A 24122-nucleotide genomic window follows, 5' to 3' on the forward strand; every position below is an offset into this window, starting at 1 on the left:
AACAAGTGTGCCAGAATTTTGTTCTCTGTACCTCCATACACTCCGCTAAAATTGCACATTACCCGGGGAGAGAGGGAATGAAATAGAAGGAACAGGCTAAGACTAGCTCACACAAACAAGAAGATTTATGGGACTAGGACTCAATCTCACAAAGCTCTTATTTTGCCAAACAGTTATGGACTCTCAATTATTTTAAGCTATCCATGTTAGGTTTTGGTTCTTTTGGAAGAATGCCAGCTGATTCTCCCATGGTAGCATATTACTGTGTTTTTAAAGTTAATTTTCCTTGTAGTCTTTGATTTTCAATTCTCATTGAAAAATGCCACCATCGTGCTTTTTAGTGTTTTTATGTACCCCAGATATAGAGTTGGCACACTTTAAAAACAAAACACCTGTCTACCATTTCTACCTCTGAACATTTATTTAAGCATAAATATCACATTTCCAATTAATAAACTTCAGTTATTGTGTGTTTTTTAAAATCCATTCGCCTACAATTTGCCTGTTAAGTGATTGTGCTCTATTAGGAGACTCAACCAGATGTTGGTCTTTCTAGCCTGACAGGGGCCCACATCTCAAATTTTTTGCTTGCTTGCTAAAATTTAAGAAGGGGGCTAATTTTTAGTGAGTGTGCATCTCCAGCAGCCTTCTTCAACCAAGGCAGCAGGATGAGGAGGGCTGGTCTACAGTTAGTTGTACTGGCTGAGGCTGATGGGAGTTGTAGTCTAAAACACTGGGGAGGTTGAGCCAGCCTTCCTTGTTTAGGTGGGGCATTTGGGGGGGGGGGGGAAAGGCGCATAGCACCACCCAACCCCCGTCCCCAACTGGTGGAGAGGATGTGAAGGCCAGGCCAAGGGAAGGTGACATATTTGGCAGGTGACAATGGGTATTTCTATAGCCTGCAGGGGGAAAAGGATGTAGCTCAGTGCTGCTTTGCATGCAAAAGGTCCCAGGTTCATTCAGCAGCATCTCCAGGTAGGGCTGGGAGGGACTCCTCCTGTCTCAAATTCCTGGAGAACTGCTACCAGTCAGTGTTGACAGTATTGAGCTAGATGGACCAAGAAGAGCTGTTCCTACCATTAAGCAAAGTGAGGAGACCACCTCATCTGGGAGATTCTGGGGAGCAACACCATTGGTCCAATCTAGCTGTTCCTCTTGAGCCTTATTCCCCATTGTTGCTGTGTGGCTTCTCCAGAGGCTCCCTGATTTGGCCCGTTGACTCAGGTGCGATGGAGGATGCTAACCCATCACGAGCGTTGAAGTAAAATTCAACTGTCAGTCCAGTCAGTTTCTGTATGTGCAGTGCGGAAGGGGCACCATGTTGACATTTGCCTCGGGTGGCAAAACTTATTGAGACGGCCCTGAGTATAAGGCAACTTCATATATTGCTATGGACTAGGGCTGGATACACCCCATGCATTTAAATCAGCTTTAATGCACATCCCCTCCCACAGAATCCTGGGAATTGTAGTTTGTTAAGGGTGCTGGAAACTGTAGCTCTGTGACTGGTAATTTATTTATTTATTATTATTTATTTATTTATTTATTATTTCAATTTATATACTGCCCTTAGCAGAATAGCTCTCAGGGCGGTGAACAAACAAGATAAAATACAATATATCATAGTAAAAAATCACAAAAACATGTACAAACAAACAACAGAAAGCACAACAAAAACGAAATACAACACAAATTAAGAAGGATACATGTTAAAAGTAGAAAGATTTAAGAAAATTAAAAAATTAAAATGCCTGGGAGCATAAAAAGGTCTTTACCTGGCGCCGGAAAGATAGAAGTGTAGGCGCCAGGCGTACCTCTTCGGGGAGGCTGTTCCACAACTCAGGGGCCACCACAGAAAAGGCCCTAGATCTAGTAACCACCCTCCGGGCTTCCCTATGAGCTGGTACCCGGAGGAGGGCCTTAGATTCTGAATGAAGTGAACGGGTAGGTTCATAGCGAGAGAGGCGTTCCACAAGGTATTGAGGTCCCACGCCGTGTAAGGCTTTATAGGTCAAAACCAGCACCTTGAATCTCGCCCGGAAGCAAATAGGGAGCCAGTGCAGACGCGCCAGAATAGGTGTTATATGTGAAGACCGACTGGTCCTCGTCAATAGTCTGGCAGCCGTGTTCTGCACCAGCTGAAGCTTCCGAACTGTCTTCAAGGGCAGCCCTACGTAGAGCGCATTACAGTAATCCAATCTTGAAGTTACCAGAGCATGAACAACGGAGGCGAGGTCATCCCTGTCCAGATAGGGGCGTAGTTGGGCTACCAGACGAAGATGGTAAAATGCATTCCGTGCCACCGAGGCCACTTGGGCCTCGAGAGACAAGGAAGAATCGAAAAGAACCCCCAAACTACGTACCTGTTCTTTCAGGGGGAGTGTAACCCCATCCAGAACAGGGTGAACATCCACCATCTGAGCAGGGAAGGCGTTCACCAGCAGTGTCTCGGTCTTGTCTGGATTGAGTCTCAGTTTATTAGCTCTCATCCAGTCCATTATCACGGTCAGGCAACGGTTCAGCACATCAACAGACTCACCTGAAGAAGATGAAAAGGAGAAATAGAGCTGCATGTCATCAGCATATTGATGGCAACGCACTCCAAAACTCCTGATGACCGCACCCAGCGGCTGCATGTAGATGTTGAAAAGCATGGGGGACAAGACCGACCCCTGAGGGACTCCACAATGGAGAGTCCATGGTGTCGAGTGATGTTCCCCAAGCACTACCTTCTGGTGACGGTCCGCGAAGTAGGAGCGGAACCACTGCCAAGCAGTGCCCCCGACACCCAACTCCGCGAGTCTCCCCAGAAGGATACCATGGTCGATGGTATCAAACGCCGCTGAGAGATCAAGGAGAATCAACAGAGTCACACTCCCCCTGTCCCTCTCCCGACAAAGGTCATCATACAGGGCGACCAAGGCTGTTTCGGTGCCAAAACCGGGCCTAAAACCGGATTGAAACGGATCTAGATAATCGGTTTCATCCAAGAGCACCTGGAGCTGGCCGGCAACCACCCGTTCCAAAACCTTGCCCAAAAAAGGGACATTCGCCACCGGTCTATAGTTGTTCAAGTTATCTGGGTCCAAGAAGGGTTTCTTTAAAAGAGGTCTCACTACAGATTTCTATCCCACCCTTTCTCCTGGTAGCAGCCCAGTTCCTGGGATTCTTTTTGGGAGGTGGGAGATGGGATGTGCTTTAAATGTATGGTGTGTGTACGCAGCCGTTGGCTGAAGGGGCAATCCAGTTGTATGACTGACTATTGCAGTCTAGGTATAGAAGATCTGATCACTTTGATTTTCTCCTTTTCTCAGTTTTCCAATCTTAAATTCAGTTCTCCACATTTCTGCAGCAATCTGCACTTTAAAAAAAAAAGTCATGAAAATTCTTCAGCATTTTAGTGCAAATTTCTCCTAATAAACACTTTGTTGTATGTAGTTTTGACTTGTGTACACATTTTTGCAATTTCTCCTAATATAATGCAGTTTATGTGTTATTTTCACTAATACTTTTTATGCGCACTTTCCCCTAATATCTACATTTTTGAAAAATACCCATTGGTTGGAGAACTATATTACAAAATTTGGGTAAATGCAAATTTCAAAGGATGGCCATGTCTTGCTTCTCATATTGTTTCAGAAAGTGCAAATTTGACAGATTTGACTTTAAATGCGAACTGCATCAAATGTCTCCCTCTTCCCTATTCCAGTCCATCTGCAGAGCAGACATCTTTATTCAGCTTTGAAAAGGCAAGACATGATGAGCAGTGATGCAGAAAATCTTGAAGTAGCTATGGGTACTAGGGATGGGTGAGAAATTAGATTCAGTTCGCATTTCAAGCAGAATCTATCAAATCTGCACTTCCTGAAACAATATGAGAAACAAAACACAATCCTTCAAAATTCACACTTGTTCAAATTTTGCAATACAGTTCACCAACCAATGTTTACACAAATGCATTATGTTAGGGGCAAGTGTGCATAAAAATAAATATATGAGTGACAATAACATACAAAAATGCATTATATAAAAAGAAATTGCTTCAAAAATGTATACATTAGTCACAACTGCCTACAAAAATGTGTTTACTAGGATAAATTTGCACTAAAATGCTGAATAATTTTCATGAGGATTTTCTTTTTTTTTAAATGCAAATTGCTGCAGAAATGTGGAGAATAAATATAAGATTGGAAAAATGAGAAACGGAAAGAACCGAAAACGACAGAACTTTCCATCCCTAGTACTACTGTTTAACTTTGTCGATTCAGGTCGACAGGCACAGGACAAAGAAGGTTGACAAGAAACCAAAAGGTTAAAAGTAGATATCCTATATACTCATATCACACTCATTCTCCGTGTACATATCCTTGTGTAGTCAAAGTAGCATTATCAACACAAGAAAAAGATATCAGTAGGCTTTAGGATTCCCAAAGTTTGTAGAGGTACAAAAAAATCTTGAATAGGGAAGGGAGAGAGAAACAGTCTGATGAGGACTAAGCATGCTCAGTGAACACAGAATGCTGGCTGACTGTTGTTTGGGATGTGGGGATGGAAAGCCAGGGGTGAGGGAGAACGGAACTAAAGATCCTGGAAAAGGGCAGAGCTGGCTGGCTGACATCCTGAAGAGGCACATTCCACACTGCAACATTTTGTTGCAGGTCGCACCTGCATGAAACATGAAAACTAAGCTCACGACAAATTCTCTACCAGTCCCGTGAGTCCAGCTTCCTGCCATTTTTCACCTGAGATGGCAGGTCTGCATACTAGCAAATCAGCCAGGCTCAGACAGGCAGGTTGTCTGCCTTTTTTTTTTTATAACCCAAGTCAGCACACAGCCATACAAGAAATGCAATGAAGGAAATAAATAACTTGCATTAACATGTATTAAAGTCACCTATCCCTACCACTAGGCAGCTGTACTTAGTTAAAATATGTACACAGCAACTGAAGTCACCCAGATGCATATTGCATAGTTCACATGATTCAAGAAAAGCTGACGGAGGCAAATCTTCCAAAAGCTTCTCACTCACACTCCAAAAAAACCCCATCAGCTGACACCTTCATTCCCCCAACCAACTTTATCCTGAGATGCCCATATGTCCTTCAAACTGATTCCTTCACAGGCGATCTCTATAGAACTTCTAGATGGGGAACCAGTGGTTCACAGCAAGGATCATTTTAGAAGAGGCATTATCCTTTCTCTCAAAGGCAGAAATGCTTCTGCGAAGATGGGACGAGATACCTGCAGCTTGTTATACTACTTGGATCCAAAAGAATTTTAAAAGCTGCTCTCCAATTAATTGGGGGCACCTTATTCCTTGACTGAAATATTTTTAAGTGTTTAATCAAACTGATTGATCAACTAAACATTGCAGCCATAATCATTATGCTCCATGGCTAAGTACTTGCATTAAAAACAGATTCAATAGTCCTTCCTTCAGGGATCCTCTCTCTCTGCATGTGCATGCCTCCCTCCCTCTTTTCTTGCTAGTAAACATGAAGTAAAAAGGCAATCATAACAACATCCAAAGACTTCATCTCCAGCAGTCACAAGTATTTGTTATATTGTATATAACACCATACTACAAGGACACCAAGCTTTTTTTTTTCACACCAGGAATTGCACAAAAGAATTGTTTCTTTATGGCTTTTCTTCCAATTTTCTGAAAAGCAATCCTAAAACTCGCGTGTTTTGCCATGCACCAGCAGTAAATACTTCAGCCTCAATCAGCACAAGAAACCTTTGTAATAAATGCCAAACTATAAAGAGCAAAATCTTACCTGTGCACTGTAAACTCTCCTTTGACACTTTAAGAAGCACAAAGGCTTGTCTCCTTGCAAGTTACGTGTTTCTTTATCTGGTGATGATGACTCTCTCAAAAGTATGTGGCTGTTGTCTGGACTTGCTTAAGGTTTGTATAGAGAAAGGATTGGAATTCTACACTTACATTTTCAAAGAGCTTCAAAAGATCTCTCCAAGCCTCCCAACCAGCACTGTAAATACTGAGAGTATCTGAAGCACATAGTCATTGTCCAGAATCATATAATTAACTTTGGAAAATTAAACAATTGCAATGCAGCTAGAAAGACAGAAGAGATAAAAGCACCAATTGTTTAAATTCCTGTATGTGAGTTTTTCAGGGATATCTGCTTTGCTAGCATTGGATATGCTTTGGCCCCATCCAGAAAAAAAAATCTTATATTCCTGCAGATCAAGTTGGAGTGTGAATTGTGTAAAACTTTGGCCTGTCCTTAGTGAAAATATGGACTTACTCCTGAGATTCTACAGTTGGCAAGGATATGTTAGTATTTCCCACTCCAGTGACTGGAGAGAAATGGCCTCCTAAGTTTGTCTGATAACATCTGCTACTATAGTGGGTGCTATGCTAGGTATTTAGCGTAGAATATGTTTTGGTCACTCAGTTTTCATGGGGCATCTGCACAACTTAATGAACATGGCATCCCCCTCTCACAGGGAGGAACTGTGGCTCAATGACAGAGCACATGCACATGCCTGGGACAAAAGGTTCCAGGTCAGTCCCTAGGATCTGCAGGTACGACTCGGAGATAGCGTGTCTAAAATCCTAAAGAGCTGCTGGTTATGAGTGTAGCTAGAGAAACCAAAGGTGTGAGGGCACTTTCACGGCAGTGTATTGTGGGCTTGTCACTGCTTATGCATGCAAGGTTTTTGCAGCATCCACACAATGCCATCCTCATAAAGGAGGATCCCATATCCCCCTGTTTAATCCAAAATTCTGTTACTTTTTACTTACTGGATTTTCTGAAAAACAGTAAAAGGGAAAATAATATGGGATGGTATTTTTATAAGGATGATGTTTTATGGACGCTGTGCAAAACTTGCATGCCAAATCCACAATAAACTGCCATCTGGAAATGCCTGGACACAGTATAGGGCAGCTTCCTGTGTCCTCCCTGTTTAGCTTCCATTTTTGTTTGGAACTCATGAAATTAAGGGCCCATCTTCACAGGGGTTTGCTGTGTGTCTGGTGCTACTTGCATCCCCTTTAATTTGCATGGTTCACATGACACTCCTGGCAAACAGAAGCTATCACAGTTTCCTCTCTGTAAATCCGTACTAACCCAATCCTCTGATAATCCAAAAAGAGAAGGAAAAAACTTCTCCATTCCGTATCTCTAGGGCTTACAGATGCTTTACTCTGATGCTTCTAGGTGGGTACGCCAATCGTTCCCTTCTCCACGCCCACTCCCTCCTCCCTTCATTCATTTCCTGCAACTTGCAGCTGCTCGCACCCATTCTACAATGCTTTTTTATGTTGCTGCAAACGGTGCCTTTATTTTCTTTTTCCCCTAACGTGCACAAAAGCATAACACTGCTCAAACAAAGATTTGTATTTCAGCTGTATAGTACCAGTGAAAATACAAACAATTGCACTTCCGGATTGCTGCTTTTTAAATGAAACTAACTGGTAGAACAAACTGAGCATGCTTGGTTGCCAGATAACAAGAGGGAGTGGAAATGTTAAATTAGAGGGTGTGGTCATTAGGAAACCGCTTGATCCTTCCCCTCCAGTGTGAATAGAAAACACTGTGTTTGCAGCTGGCATTGAGCCCTTACTGTGAACGGTACAGATAGAAAACAGAGGTAAAAACAGCATATTTAGTACGAAGTAATGCTCCAGTGTGGATAAGCCCTAACTGTTTTTAACTCTATGGAATGGTTGTACAACAGTCCCAAGTGTTCATAGCCTATCACGTTGCTATTTAGACTGATTAACCACTTTCTAGATAACACTTGATCTACTTCCTTTTCTGCAGCCGTGAAGGCTGGTCCATAAGGGCTAATGGAGCTCTGCCCCATCAACCTTAACCAGCCTCCACCTACCTGCCTGCCTTCTTACTTACATCCAGTCCAGCGAGTGGCAATTTCCTCCTGCTGCTTATTATTTATTTATTTATTTATTGCATTTGTATACCACCCCATAGCCGAAGCTCTCTGGGTGGTTTACAACAATTAAAAATATTAAAAACAAATATACAAATTTAAAAACACATTTTTAAAAAGCAATTTTTAAAAAATCTCTGTGTTGCCCTTGTGGAGCTAAACAGGGAGGATGACAAAACTAGTATTACTTGGCTCTGTCTGTTGTTGGCTCAGGGTCCACCTACTGTTGGTCTCCCTGCCTTCTGTCTCACCAGTCCCAATGGGTACTAGCCTCTGCAGTCTCTCTATGGCTTTAACCATTCTCTTTCCAAGTAGCATTGCTTTTTCGCTCCTTCTACAGTAATACCTCAGTTAACAATTTATCAAGGAAAGAAGCTCCCTTTAACAAAGTCTTTTTGGGGTGCAGGGTGTATGGGGGGGCACACAGTCTAACATACAGTAGTCAGAATGTGGCTCCTTATCTACTGGATTGCGGCGGCTGCATGCAGCTCTCTCACTCGTGGCTGAAATGGTGCTCCTTGACAGGTGGTGTAGGCGCAGGGCCGGTTTTAAAGGGCAACCAGGTTGGGCACTGGCCCGACGGCCCCTGGGGCTACAGGGGGCCCCTCAGCCACCCCTCCGCTCCCCTTCCGTGATCCACAGGGCTCCCACATCCCCCCACTTACCTGTCTGCTGTCTTTTACCATTGCCCTTAAAAAGATGGCGGTCACGGTTTCCCTAAGGTACTGAAGCCCCTGCCACCATCTTAGTTGATGGCAGAGATGCGCGCGTGTACCACGCATGTGTGCCATCAACAAAGATGGTGGCGGAGGCTTCATCCCCTTAGGGAAACCGTGGCCACCATCTTGGTTAATGGCAATAATAAAAGACAGGAGACAGATAGGTGCAGGTGGGGTGGGCTGCGAACGCGCACACGAATGTGAATGTGCACATGAGGGCCCAGGACAAGCTGATGCCCAAGGGCCCCCGCATTTCTGGAGCTGGCCCTGCGTAGGCACTTCTGCAGTAAATAGTGCTTCAGGTGCCCTGGAAGCACTGTTCATGCAGACGCTTCTGCTCAAGTGTAGGGGTGGATGGCAGAGAGAGAGACCAAGCACAGGGTGGTGATGGTGGTTGCCCCTTGCCTGACTGCTCGAGCGTACAGAGAGCAGAACTGCGCTCAAAGCTTTAGATTGCTATAGAAACATGCTACATGATAAAAAAGGCAAGGCAGGCATCCCTGGATGCATTTTGGAAGAAGTCTTCAGGTGGTCTGTATGCAAGGCTTACCTGACCTAGCTGTTTCATTTCAGACAAGTTTTGAATAAAAAGTTTTCTGAAATACGTCAAACTGACCTTTTATGTGATGTAGCAACCTATCCCTATTCTTTTCATGCTATTCCTACCTCTGGTACCAAAGTTTCTGTTAAAGAAGTAATGTCCAGGAATGCATGTACTGTGTTAACTGAGGTATTACTGTATTTAAAGCAGAGCTTGGGAAAGTTACTTTTTTGAACTACAACTCCCATCAGCCCAATCCAGTGGCCATGCTGGCTGGGGCTGATGGGAGTTGTGTCATGCCAGTTTGATCCCCTTAATTATTTTCCTGGGTCCCTGGTCATAGATAGTTAAATCTTTTGATATTTTTCCATCCCGGTGACCCGGTGATTTTTACAGCCCAGCTGTATCAGCTAACAGCAAATTGGCACCTCTTTATCAGCAAGAGGGGCCTGGTTCCGTCAAGGCCGTAAAAACTCCTACGGCTTGTTATGGGAAACCAGGAGGGACGGGGCCTGGTACTGTGGGAACATCGTTTCATCATTCCTGTGATGAAACTGCTAATTAGTTGATTGTCTCCAGCTGAGGCAGGGATTTTCTCTATAAGAGAAGGCCTCAGTCTCAGGGCTGTGTTCCACTTGTGGGCACCACCTTGCTTATGGTGATGCTCTGCGGTGGCTCCATTATACTTCCTGACTGGCCGTCCCTGAGGGGAAGGACGCTAACTACTGAGAAAGAGCTGAGGCTTTGTAAGTACAACTGAGGCAGTTAGTTTTATTATTTTCATTTTGTGCCAAGAACCTTTATATCCTGTTTGTTATATACCTTGCCCCTTTTGGGTGTTGGTTTTAGGATTTGATTTGCTGCTCCAAACTATTTGTATGTACCTTTTTATCTTTTGTATCCTTTATCCCTTTTCTTATTTTCTTTCTTTTAATAAACTTTACTTATTTTAAAGCAACGTGTGTTTATTCCAGAGAAGGGGTTCAGTTACTAAGTTCAGTCCTGGCTGCTTGACCAAACTACCGTGTACTAGAGGAACGTTTTCACTTAAGACCTCTGAAGGGGCCAGGAGGGTATCAAGCCTCTGGTCCTGAGAGGTTTAGGTGTTCAGTGGGCTCTGGGGGTCCCTTCACCCCAGAGTAGTTAACCAATAGAAGCGTGGTGGCAGTACTACCGTGCAGGGTTGGTGTAAGCCTACACAGCCCTAGCAGACCAGGTTTGCTAGGATCAATTGCCCAAGGCTGGGGATTGATTCCTGGGACAGTAAAAGTAGGAGGAGTGGAACTCCCTGCTTTCACTACAAGTTGTAGTTCAAAAAAAGTAACTTTTCCAAGCTCTGAATTAAAGTGCAGCAAAAGCAACAGTCACAACCCAAAATGTGGTAAATGGAGACTGGGAGAAAGTATCTAACACTTAAATTCCCCACACCCTTGAGGCTGGGGAAAGGGGAGCTGCCCATTCAGCTACAGAGAGTTAGAAATCTGGAAGCAGAGTGGAAGGATCTCTCCATTTTGGTTCTCTGTTTTTTATTTTTCCAGTCTTAAATTCAGTTGTCCACATTTCTGCAGCAATTTGTGATTTTTTTAAAATCCTCATGAACATTCTTCAGTATTTTAGTGTGAATTTCTCTTGCAATGTATACATTTGACTAGCCTACACATTTTTGCAAGCAATTTTCTACTAGTATAATGCATTTTTGTATGTTATTTTCATTTATTCATTTGTATGCCCACTTTCCCCTTATTACAGGGGTAGGGAACCTTTTTCAGCTCAGGGGCCACATTCCTTTCTAGGCAACGTTCTGAGGGCCACATGCCAGTGGTGAGAGGGACCAGAAGTAAAAGCGGATGGAGCAACAAATGTTAATTTATTCACACATCCCTCTCAATCCTCCATCCAAAGCAAGAGTCATTACCAAAGTTCAAAGACACAGGCAAAGGCACTCAAGAAAGGTACAAAGCTGAGTTGACGAGGGGGTGTAGCCTGAGAATAGTCCTAAGGGCCCGATAGAGAGGTCTGGAGGTCTGTATTCAGCCTCTATGCCTGAGGTTCCCCATCACTGCCCTAATAAATGCATTTTTGTAAACATTGGTTGGTTGGAGAACTGCATCCCAACATTTGGATAAGTGTGAATTTAGAAGGATGTTTTGGTTTGCATACTGCAGGGGTTCCCAAACTGTGGTCTGCAAGCTTCATTCAGGTGGTCCATGGGATGTATAAATTTCTGGTTAAGATGAGAGGTACCTCTTGAAAACTGCTGATGGTCCTAGAGGAACTTAATTATTTTTCTGCCCACTGTAGCAATTGCAATGCGCTGTGCAAGATGCTGTATGCTTTTTTTATTGCATTTTTATTCATTCTTTTGTTTCTTATATATTGTATTTTATTGTATTACAGTTTGAAATCTATGGAATTCAAATTGTACTATAATCTTTTATTGCACTTCATACAGCATCTAGCACAGCACACTGCAATTGCTACAACAGGCAGAAAAATCATTGAAGTGGTCCGCCAGGACCATCAGCAGTTTTCAAGCGGTCCACGGGGAAAACCAGTTGAGGAACCATTGTCATACTGTTTTGGAAATGTGAACTGAATCAAATTTCTCCAATATTCCTAGAGCAGAGTTTCTATTCTACTTGAAACTTAAAACAGAGCGGCAGCAATTGTGTGAATCTCCCACATCTGGTATCCCCCGCTAAGACATACAAAGATATGGCCAAGTCCTTAAGAGGCAACACAGATTGGGGCTGCAGGGAATTTGTTTAGCTCTGGCTCCAAGGTTATATGAATAGTCTGGGGGAGTCTCATGTGATTCAAGTAAGCTTCTGTGGCAGGGAGACTTTTTTATCTGTGGAGACTCCCTGCACAATTGAGAACCCTGATCTTCCAAGGTTCTCAATCACTCTGGAGCCTCCATATAAGGTTCCCTGCTGCAGTTTAGTTGAATCTTGTGACAAAGTCAGGTTGCATGATTAATAGTTGACTGGGAGGTCTTGTGCAACAAACCTGCTTCCACAAAAGATTGGGCTTCTTGTGATAAGGAAAGTGATGGGAAAATGCAAGGTGCACTCTGCTTCTGGTTTAGTTCCCCTACTGATCAGCAGCACCTCTGTCTTTATCTAGATAAAGCCTCAGTTCATTAGGCCACATCTAATCAGTTACTTTACCCAGACCACAGGTCAGAACCTTCTCTTTTTCCTTGGCCTTGGATGGAGAGACAGAGCCTCATAGTATCTGTATATTGATGACACTGACACCCAGTCCTACATCCCCAGGTGACCTCTCCTAGCAGTTTCACATAAATGTTAAATAGCACAGAAGACAAAATGAACCCCCGTGGAGCCTCAGGAGCCAATAGCCCAGGGGTCAAACAGCAGTTCCCCAGCACCACCTTCAAGGATCTGCCCATTAGACAGGACTAACAATGCCACTACAGAGCAGTGCCCCATCACATTATTGTTACTTCCTTGTAACAAAATGGTAGATATATTCTAATGCTCTACATCGGGGGGGGGAAGTCTCTGACCTGTAGGCCTAATTGGGCTCACCAGCCCTCACTCCTATTTAGCCTTTGACCATTTTGGCCAAGCCACACACACCTGCCATACACAATGTCATATATGACATCAGATGCGGGACAGGTAAAGACCTGAATCAGCTGGATGGGGTTTGCAGGCACCACTGATCAGCTGATGGACGGCACATGCAAAGCCCTGTGCTTTGCAAGACCCGACGATCAGCTGGTTGTGGGGTCTTGCAGAACACTTTGAAAGCCACTTTGTAGGTTGGATTTCAAACTGTGCAGGCAATAAAGGGTCACCTGACCTCGTGGCATCAGGTGACTGATAGATGGTCCTGTCCACCTGTCAAACCTGGCCCACCAGCCAGATCCAGTCTACATGTTTTAAGTGTTTGCTCATCTGTGTTTCTTCACATTTACACCCTTAGGTTTGGTTTGGCTTTATTAAATGTTATATATTGCTTCCCACCAGTGGCATCCATTGGGACTGGTAGGGCACAAGGCCAACAATAGGTGGAGTCAGAGCCAATTACTGCCGGAGCCAACTAATTCTGATTTTGCCCCCATCCTCCTCCCTGCAGCTTCTGCCAGGGCAACACTGAAACAAAGGAGGAGGAAGTAGATAGGGAGTGTCACCCCTTGGAAATATATTGTGGTTGATGGTACTGAATGCTGTTAACAGATCAAGGAGAATCAACAGGAACCTAAGAACTGTCATGTTCTGTGGAATGCTCTCTACGTGGGGTTACCCTTGAAAACGGTCCGGAAACTACAACTTATACAAAATGCGGCGGCTCGACTACTTACAAACAGTCGTCGCCGGGACCACATCACACCAGTGTTGTTCGATCTACACTGGCTTCCAGTTGTTTTCCAGGCCCAATTCAAGGTGTTGGTATTAACCTTTAAATCCCTATACGGTCTCGGCCCAGTTTATCTAAAGGAGCGCCTACAACGCCACCAATTATGCCGCCTGACAAGATCGGCCACACAGGGCCTTCTCTCGGTCCCGCCAACCAAATTAGCTAGATTGGCGGGAACTAGAGAGAGGGCCTTTTCAGTGGTGGCCCCTACCCTCTGGAACTCCCTCCCACAAGATCTTCGGCACGCCTCTTCCCTGAATATGTTCCGCAAGGCCTTAAAGACCTGGCTTTTTCAACAGGCTTTTGGGACTTCTGGGGAAGCTTAATGTTCTTATGTTTGAAATGCCTCCTACCCTGTATTGTTGTTATCTTAATTTATATTGTTATATTGTATTTTACTGTATTGTATTCTGCTGCATTTTATTATATGTACGTTGCCTAGAGTGGCCATCGGCCAGATAGGCGACACATAAATTAAATTTTATTATTATTATTATTATTATTAAATTAGCTTTAACAGACAAGCTCACAAAACAATTTGCTCCCACGGGCAAATACATCCTGACAACTTAAATTCATTGACATCTATTTATGCTAACCAACATTCAGCCTCTGACATATTGCTTAAGTCTTTCTAGTTGTATGCTCTATCCTTACGTAATTTCATGGTTGCTCAGGTATAATCCTGTATTTTCCTACCTCCTTCACATTTATTATTTTCCAGTTGCTGTTCTCGTTATTATTACTGTCGTATTATTCCCCGTCTGTTTTAATTTTATTTTCTCTTCCTATTTTTTAATAACAGTGGGGGTGGAGGTGGAGTAGTCTAGATGTCATTTGAGAGATCCTCCACCGCCCTGTGATTTTTGGTGGTAAGACTGAAGAGGGTTAATAAAACAAGCAGAATTGCAGATTACTCTGGTGGTTCTGGATGATTGGTTAATTGACCCTCATTTATTAAGGAGATGTCTCTCAACTTGGACTGGAATTCTAGAAAGAGAGAACCATTTGGGAATCAGGGCTCAGCTTCCTCCCCTAACTGTGGGTTGGCGTGAAAGAAGAATCACCAGTCTATCTTACAGTGGAGAAAAACAGAAAATCAAGATTGATTTTGCTCTGTGTGAGAATTAAGTGTTATCACATTGGGGAAGCCCCCCACCGAAAACTAATGGGGAGGGATCAGTATCTGTTGAAGGGTTACTGCTGTGAGGCCCTCCATCTTACATTCAGCTTGTATATAGGTGTATATAAACTCAGGTATCACAAGGACACCACAATCTTCCATGATCTTCATTCTAAAGATGTATCCAAACTCAGAGGAAGGCCACCTCTGAATATCTCTTACCACGACAACCCTATGAACAGAGTATCCAAAATGCAACACGAGATAGTGCTGGAAGATGAGACCCCCAGGTCAGAAGGCACTCACCGAGCTATTGGGGAAGAACGATGGACAAGTACGAGTAGCGCTGTGACTAATGATGCAGCTGGTTCAAAGCCGAAAGGAAGCCCAGAGGATGATGCACACAGATGCAAAAGGAGAGTCTGGAGTTGTACGGCGCACACAATAGGAACATGGAATGTGAGAAGCATGAACCAGGGAAAGTTAGAAATATTTTACGCAGGAAATGAGAAATCAAGAAGAAACGGGGTTGCTTTAATAGTGAGAAGTGATGTAGCAAAAGCAATTAGGAGCTACAACGCAAGGTCTGAGCGAGTGATATCAATGAGATTAAATGGGAAACCTATTAACATAACCACCATTCAAGTCTACACTCCAATGGCAAACACAGAAGGAGAGATTTTACGCAGAAGTACAGGAGGAAATTGATCACACACCAAAACAAGATGTGCTGATAATCATGGGGGACTGGAATGCAAAAGTAGGGAACAGAGAAGAACTAAGAATTGTGAGGAAATGGAGTTTAGGAGACAGAAACGAAGCAGGAGAAAGACTTATTGAATTCCGTGAAGCCAATAATTTGTTTCTTGCAAACACATTTTTTGAGCAACCAAAAAGACGACTGTACACGTGGACATCACCAGATGGTCAATATAGGAATCAAATTGATTATATAATTGGCAACAGAGGTTGGAGATGTTCCATACTTTCTGCAAAAACAATACCAGGAGCAGACTGCGGTACAGATCATGAACTGGTCATATCGAAAATCAGAGTAAAGCTAAAGAAGAACAACAAAGCAATCATAATGCCAAAAAAAAATTTAAATAACAGAAGCATATAAAGATCAAATAAGGAACAGGTTTGAGGCTTTAAACTTAATTGACAGAGAACCAGAAGAACTATGGAGTGAAGCAAGAGACATTATAGGAGAAGAATGCAAAAAGACAATACCTCTAGTTAAAAAGAGAGAAAGACCTCAATGGATGACTGAAGAAACTCTTAAAATGGTTAAAGAGAGAAGGAAAGCAAAAGCAAAAGGAGATAGAAACACGGTCAGAAGCCTAAATGCAACAATACAGCGACTAGCACTTAGGGACGAAGAGAACTATTACAATAGTTATTGTGTAGAAATAGAAGAGGACAACAAAAAGGGAAGAACAAGAGCCCTATTCCAAAAGATCAGAGAAATGAAAGGGAAATTTAAACCACGACTAGGGATGTTGAATAATCAAAAGGGGAACACACTGACTGACTGAGATGAAATAAAAGGAAGATGGAAGCAATACACTGAAGACCTCTATAAAAGAGATGACAGGATGATAGATTCATTCAAGAGGGAACCATATGATGAAGAACCAGAAATTTTAGAATGTGAACTGAAAACTGCTCTTAAAATACTTGGAAGAAACAAATCACCAGGAATAGATGGCATACCAATAGAGTTGCTACAAGCTACTGAGACTGAATCTGTCCATATTTTCAGAAAAATCTGTCAAGAAATATGGAAAACTAAATAATGGCCCACAGACTGGAACCGGTCAATATATATCCCAATTCCAAAGAAAGGGGATCCTAGAGAATGCAGTAATTATCGAACGATTGCCTTAATATCCCATGCAAGTAAAGTAATGCTCAAGATTCTACAACAAAGGCTCTTACCATATATGGAGCGAGAAATGCCAGTCGTCCAAGCTGGATTTAGAAAGGGAAGAGGCACCAGAGATCATATCGCAAACATACATTGGATAATTGAACGGACCAAGGAATTTCAGAAGAAAATCACCCTGTGCTTTATAGATTACAGCAAAGCCTTTGACTGTGTAGATCATGAAAAACTATGGAATGCTTTAAAAGAAATGGGGTGCCACAGCGTTGGATTGTCCTGATGAGCAACCTATACTCTGGACAAGAGGTACTGTAAGGACAGAATATGGAGAAACCGATTGGTTCCCCATTGGAAAGGGTGTGAGACAGGGTTGTATTTTATCACCCTATTTGTTTAATCTGTACGCAGAACATATCATACGGAAAGCAGGATTGGAACAAGATGAAGGAGGTGTGAAAATTGGAGGGAGAAATATCAATAATTTAAGATATGCAGACGATACCATACTCTTAGCAGAAACCAGGAATGATTTGAAACGAATGTTGATGAAAGTTAAAGAGGAAATCACAAAAGCAGGACTATAGCTGAACATCAAAAAGTCTAAAGTAATGACAACAGAAGATTTATGTAACTTTAAAGTTGACAGTGAGGACATTGAACTTGTCAAGGATTATCAATACCTTGGCACAGTCATTAACCAAAATGGAGACAATAGTCAAGAAATCAGAAGAAGGCTAGGACTGGGGAGGGCAGCTATGAGAGAACTAGAAAAGGTCCTCAAATGCAAAGATGTATCACTGAACACCAAAGTCAGGATTATTCATTCCATGGTATTCCCGATCTCTTATGTATGGAAGAGAAAGTTGGACAGTGAAAAAAGCTGATAAGAGAAAAATCAACACATTTGAAATGTGGTGCTGGAGGAGAGCTTTGCGCATACCATGGACTGCGAAAAAGACAAATAATTGTATACACCACGGTTGCAGGGCTTGAAGCAGGAGGTGAGACGACTAGAACGCCGGTGGCGGAAATCTCGCTCAGAAGACGATCGGACACAGGTTAGAGTAGCAATAGCGGCCTACCAAGTGGCAACAGAGGCAGCAAAGAGGGGTTTCTTTGCTGCTTCTATTGCATCTGCAGAATGTTGTCCCAGGAGGTTGTTCCAAGTGGTCCGAAGCCTGGTCGGTCCAGTTCCGCAGGAACCCTTGGAGCACTCTAAAGCCTCCTGTGACGCATTTGCAAAACATTTTGCTGATAAAATCGATCGTCTGAAGAGTTCGATTCCGTACGCCGTGGACACAGGAAGCGGGCCAGAGGCGGTCAGTTGCGATCCGGTCCGGTGGGATCAGTTTCAGCCTCTTCCCTCTGAGGAAGTGGACAAGGTGCTCTCTACTGTGAGACTGACTGCTTGTTTGTTTGATCCTTGCCCTACATGGCTCATTGTGAGCTGTAAAGAGAGACTGAGCGAAGGGATCAAGGCGGTGGTAAATGCCTCCTTGGAAGAGGGGGCATTGCCATCTGCCCTCAAGGAGGCGGTAATAAAGCCCATCTTAAAGAAGCCCTCCTTAGATCCCCAAGATGTGAATAACTTCCGCCCAGTCTCCAATTTACCATTTTTGGGCAAGGTGATCGAACGCGTGGTGGCCAAACAGTTACAGACACACTTGGAGGAAGCGGATTATTTAGATCCATTCCAATCGGGCTTCAGGACTGGACATGGAACTGAAACAGCCTTGGTCGCTCTGGTGGATGATTTGAGGAGGGCGTTGGATAGGGGTGAATACTCATTCCTCGTCCTCCTGGATCTCTCTGCGGCTTTTGATACCGTTGACCACGGTATCCTTTTGGATCGCCTGGAGAGACTGGGAATCGGGGGCACTGTGCTACAGTGGTTCCGATCCTATCTCTCTGACAGGCACCAACGAGTGGCAGTGGGGGAGGAGGTTTCAGACCCTTGGCCTCTCAATTGTGGTGTGCCACAGGGCTCTATCCTCTCTCCCATGCTATTTAACATCTATGTAAAGCCGCTGGGGGCCATCATCAGGAGATTTGGGCTGCAGTGCCAATATGCGGATGACACTCAGCTCTATCTCTCATTTAAGTCCTCACCGGAGTTGGCTGCGGAGACCATTTCCAAGTGCCTGGAGTCCGTAAGTTAATGGATGGGAGGCAACAGGCTGAAACTGAACCCCGACAAGACCGAGGTACTGCTTGTGGGAGACAAGAGAAGATTAGGAGATTTTGACCTGGTGCTGAATGGGGTTAATTTGCCCCTGAAAGACCAGGTTCGCAGCCTCGGGGTCATTCTTGACTCCCAGCTGTCCATGGAGGCTCAGGTATCAGCAGTGAGCCGGGCAGCTTGGTATCAATTGCATCTGATACAGAGGCTGCGACCCTATCTTCTGGTTCATCTGCTCCTGCGGGTAGTGCATGCACTGGTCTCCTCTCACTTAGACTACTGTAATGCGCTCTACGTGGGGCTACCCTTGAAGACGGTCCGGAAATTACAGCTGGTACAGAATGCGGCGGCACGGTTGATTACGAACAGCCGCCGGCGGGATCACATCACCCCGGTACTTGAAGATCTACACTGGTTACCAGTTGTTTACCGAGCCCAATTCAAGGTGTTGGTATTAACCTTTAAAGCCCTACACGGTTTCGGTCCAGTGTATCTAAAGGAGCGCCTCCAGCATCACCAAGTATGCCGCCTGACAAGATCAGCCTCTCAAGACCTTCTCTCGGTCCCACCAGTTAAAACAGCTAGACTGGTGCGGACCAGAGAGAGGGCATTCTCGGTTGTGGCCCCCACCCTCTGGAACTCTCTGCCATACGATCTACGCCATGTCCCTTCCTTGGTAGGTTTCCGCCAAGGACTAAAAACATGGCTATTTCAGTGGGCATATAGAATCCCTAGTTAATTTTAGTTTTATAGTGTACAGATGGGCGTAACTGAATATGTTATAATTGTGCGCCGTGGATACAGTAGATGAACCAGAGTTGGCCAGTTGCACACCGGTATGTTTGGATCATTTTCAGCCTCTCTCTTCTGAGGATGTGGACAAGGTGCTCTCAACTGTAAAGCCTACCACCTGTCTAACTGACCCTTGCCCATTGTGGCTCATTATGAACTGCAGAGAGAAGTTGGGTGAGGGGATTAAGGCGGTGGTAAACGCATCCTTGAAAGAGGGTGTGTTGCCATCAGCCCTCAAGGAGGCAATTGTAAAGCCCATCTTGAAGAAGCCCTCCTTGGATCCCCAAGTTTTTAATAACTTTCGCCCAATTTCAAATTTACCATTCTTGGGCAAGGGCATTGAGCGAGTGGTGGCTAATCAGTTGTCGACACACTTGGATGAAACGGATTACTTAGATCCATACCAATCGGGCTTCAGGACTGGTCACGGAACTGGAACAGCCTTGGTCGCTCTGGTATATGATATGAGGAGGGCATTAGATAGGGGAGAATTCACCTTTCTTGTCCTCCTTGACCTTTCAGCGGCTTTTGATACTGTTGACCACAGTATCCTTTTATATCGCTTGGAGGGATTGGGAATTGGAGGCACTGTATTATGGTGGTTCCGTTCCTTTCTCTCTGACAGGTACCAACAGGTGGCATTGGGGGAGGAGGTTTCAGACCCTTGGCCTCTAAATTGTGGTGTGCCACAGGGTTCTATCCTCTCTCCCATGCTATTTAACATCTATATGAAGCCGCTGGGGGCAATCATCAGGAGATTTGGGTTGCAGTGTCACCAATATGCGGATGACACTCAGCTCTATCTCTCGTTTAAATCTTCACCAGAGTTGGCTGTGGAGACCTTGTTCAAGTGCCTGGAGTCCGTGAGTGGATGGATGGGAAGGAATAGGCTGAAGCTGAACCCCGACAAGACCGAGGTACTACTCGTGGGGGACAAGAGAAGGTTGGGAACTGTTAACCTGAAGTTCAATGGGGTGAGTTTACCCCTGAAGGACCAGGTCCGCACCCTCGGGGTTGTACTTGATTCCAAGCTGTCCATGGAGGCTCAGATTTCGGCAGTGAGCCGGGCAGCTTGGTATCAACTACACCTTATACGTAGGCTGCAACCCTACCTTCCTGTTCATCAGCTCCCACTGGTAGTACATGCCCTGGTCACCTCTCGATTAGATTACTGTAATGCACTCTACGTGGGGTTACCCTTGAAAACGGTCCGGAAACTACAACTTATACAAAATGCGGCGGCTTGACTACTTACAAACAGTCGTCGCCGGGACCACATCACACCAGTGTTGTTCGATCTACACTGGCTTCCAGTTGTTTTCCGGGCCCAATTCAAGGTGTTGGTATTAACCTTTAAATCCCTATACAGTCTCGGCCCAGTTTATCTAAAGGAGCGCCTACAACGCCACCAATTATGCCGCCTGACAAGATCGGCCACACAAGGCCTTCTCTCAATCCCGCCAACCAAATTAGCTAGGTTGGCGGGAACTAGAGAGAAGGCCTTTTCAGTGGCGGCCCCCACCCTCTGGAACTCCCTCCCACAAGATCTTCGGCACACCTCTTCCCTGAATATGTTCCGCAAGGCCTTAAAGACCTGGCTTTTTCAACAGGCTTTTGGGACTTCTGGGGAAGCTTAATGTTCGTATGATTGAAATGCCTCCTACCCTGTATTGTTGTTATCTTAATTTATATTGTTATATTGTATTTTATTGTATTGTATTTTGCTGCATTTTACTATATGTACGTCGCCTAGAGTGGCCATCAGCCAGACAGGCGACACATAAATTAAATTTTATTATTATTATTATTATTATTATTTTATAAGTGTATTTTAAATTTAATTATGTACACCGCCTAGAGTGGCTGTTCATTCAGCCAGATAGGCGGCCTAAAAATAAAATTTTATTATTATTATTAATTGGGTGTTAGAACAAATTAAACCAGAACTATCACTAGAAGCTAAAATGATGAAACTGAGGTTATCATACTTTGGACACATCATGAGAAGACATGATTCATTAGAAAAGATAATAATGCTGGGAAAAACAGAAGGGAATAGAAAAAGAGGAAGACCAAACAAGAGACGGATTGATTCCATAAAGGAAGCCACAGACCTGAACTTACAATATCTGAACAGGGTGGTTCATGACAGATGCTCTTGGAGGTCACTGATTCATAGGGTCACCGTAAGTCATAATCGACTTGAAGGCACATAACAACAATAGTAACAATAACAGTAGCAGTTTTTAGATAATAGTAACAAGAGTAATTCTATTATTGCTACTTTTATAAAAATCAGTAAAAAGGTACAAGAGAACTGCCATTTGGATCAGACTGAGGGTCTGAGCCAACATACTGTTAGAATCATAGAGTTGAAAGAGACCTCATGGGCGTCAAAGGGCATCTATTCCAATTCCCTGCCAGTGCAGGGAGTCTTTTACTACAGCATCTCTGATAGGTGGCCACCCAGTCACTGCTTTAAAAAACTCAACATAAGGAGATTCCACCATCTTCCAAAGCAGTTTGTTACATTGGCAGTCCTTTATTTGTACATTCTGAATTTGCAGTATTTGACAAGCTGTGAAGGTTTTTGTAATCTAAGATTGCTTGCCAATCCTCTCCTTTGTTTGGAAAGATGAAGAACATGGAATAAACTCTGAAAAACCTCTCTTCTGGAGGACCAGCTCTATTCCCTCTATGATGAGGTGAGTAATTGCCAAGCAATGACCCCCACATCAGGGGCCCAATCCAATCAAACCTTTCACACTGACAATTTATGAAGTAAAAAGCTTGCACTCAAGGGCAAATTACATGGTAAAACTGAGTAGGTAATAGTGCTAAGGAGCAGCAGGAACCAATGGGAACAAGGAGGAGATGGGCCCGCACTGTAGATGTCTTGTCCAGAGGCCATTAAAACCTTAAGCCAGCCCTGATCTGAGGGGCAGAGCCTAGGGCTTTTACTTAATTTTATGTACAGTGCATAGTTTATATGCACTAGAAATGAATAAAAACAATATAGTGAGCCCAAGTACTTTTTAGCCAATAAAAAAGGAAGTTTTACATAACACATAAAATATAACTTTAATGCAAAAACAGCTCAGCTTTATAAAAACAATCCTCTTTTAAAATATCTTCAAACTTGAACTCAAAACATCCACTCACAAGAATAATCATCAACTTAAAAGAATGCAGATACGTGCTCAAAGACATCTCAATAAAAGCATAAAACAAATGTGGCTAAAAAGCTTGTTCCATGATCACGAATGGGGAAACGGGCTTTGGTTGCTTCAGTTCTAAAACAGGAACTTCTTTTTAAAACCATGACTACGCTCCCTCTTGACATTTGCCACCTCAATGTCCTTCACAAATAGAAAAGTTTGTCGGTAAGTCTTAGGCTTGGCTCACGGTGGATGCTCTGGCCCACCAAAAAAGTCAGCTTGTTGGCATATTGGCATGGTGCTGGGACTCTGATTAGGCCCTAGAAAGCAAATGGAACACATCAGAGGTCTTGCTCCACTACCCTTTGCTGAAAGCAGCAAGGTGCTTCCAGTCCCTTCAAAACGTATGAAACAATAATCCATTAATTCTTCAGCCAGCAGTACCCAGTAGGACTGTGCAAGGCACCCCAATTCAGCAATCCTGATGGGCCCTGATCCAGGTTGGACCAATCCAGGCAGAACCCAAGCCCTGAATCAAATTGGGGGCCTTGCACAGCCCTAATGTTTAATTAAGAGTTTTAAAACAGGAGCAAGGGTGGGTGGGGGAGAGACAATTCAGGCACAGACACATTGTGTAGGCCTAATCCCATATAAAAGGAAGAGGGCACTGTCACTGTTATTTGACACATGGGCCAATCCTTTCCTAATTTCATGTGGGGAAAAAGTTGGCAATTAATGATGCTGACTGAATGCAACTGTGCTACTTACAGGCCAGTTGTAGTACAGGTGGCACATCTTATATGTAAGACGCTGCATATGGTCTGGCTTTAATCCATTGTCATCATACACCACGTTGTAGTAGGTGGGATTGACTGTGCCCTGGCGGGCAAGCTGGCTAATCAAGAAAAAGTCATACCTGTTCGGCAATGTTAGAATTAGCAGAGGGAAAAGTTCTATGTAATATGTTCTGTTTAATAATATTGTTAAATATTAATATTAATATTTATGTCAATGATACTAATAAAGACAATTATTAATATAAAAATTAATATGAATAATATTGATAAAGGCAATTATAAGTTGATCTATATTATAACCATATACTCAGTAGAGAGCTTGCTTACATTTGTTTGATGCATATAAAATAGTAGAAAATTTATTTTTAAAACACATTTGACTCCCAACTTTTCTCCAAGGAAGCATACATCCCCACTCCACCTCACCCCTCTATTTCATCCTCACAACAATCTTCTGAGGAAGATTAGGCTAACAGAAAGTGACTGGCCCAAGGACACCCAGTGAATTTCGTGGCTATGAGAATACAAATATGAGTCTCTCTAGTTCAAGACCAAATCAATCTGCTATACTACATGGACTCTCAATTTTCACTACCCAATTAAAAAAAAATAATT

General features: G+C 43.6%; 2 protein-coding genes across 7 annotated transcripts in view; both read right to left on the reverse strand.

Annotated features, from left to right (window-relative positions):
- The window catches only part of AMOTL1 (angiomotin like 1), a 122695-nt gene extending 116842 nt beyond the window's left edge, over window positions 1-5853 (reverse strand). The window contains exon 1 of the mRNA XM_061628785.1: window positions 5782-5853. The gene's annotated coding sequence lies outside the window, so the exon portion shown is untranslated. The remainder of the gene's footprint in view (window positions 1-5781) is intronic.
- A 16237-nt stretch (window positions 5854-22090) lies between these two features.
- Window positions 22091-24122, reverse strand: part of PIWIL4 (piwi like RNA-mediated gene silencing 4) — a 63743-nt gene continuing 61711 nt past the window's right edge. For 5 of the 6 annotated variants that reach the window (XM_061628796.1, XM_061628797.1, XM_061628798.1 and 2 more), the window contains 2 exons: window positions 23479-23626; window positions 22091-23030 (listed from right to left, as the gene is read on the reverse strand). In XM_061628796.1, the coding sequence (XP_061484780.1) occupies window positions 22914-23030; window positions 23479-23626 (265 nt within the window). In that variant the 3' untranslated portion in view covers window positions 22091-22913. The remainder of the gene's footprint in view (window positions 23031-23478; window positions 23627-24122) is intronic. The other variant, XM_061628800.1, reaches the window with a different exon arrangement.

This window comes from Rhineura floridana, chromosome 5 (assembly GCF_030035675.1).
Source record: "Rhineura floridana isolate rRhiFlo1 chromosome 5, rRhiFlo1.hap2, whole genome shotgun sequence".
Lineage (NCBI taxonomy): Eukaryota > Metazoa > Chordata > Lepidosauria > Squamata > Rhineuridae > Rhineura > Rhineura floridana.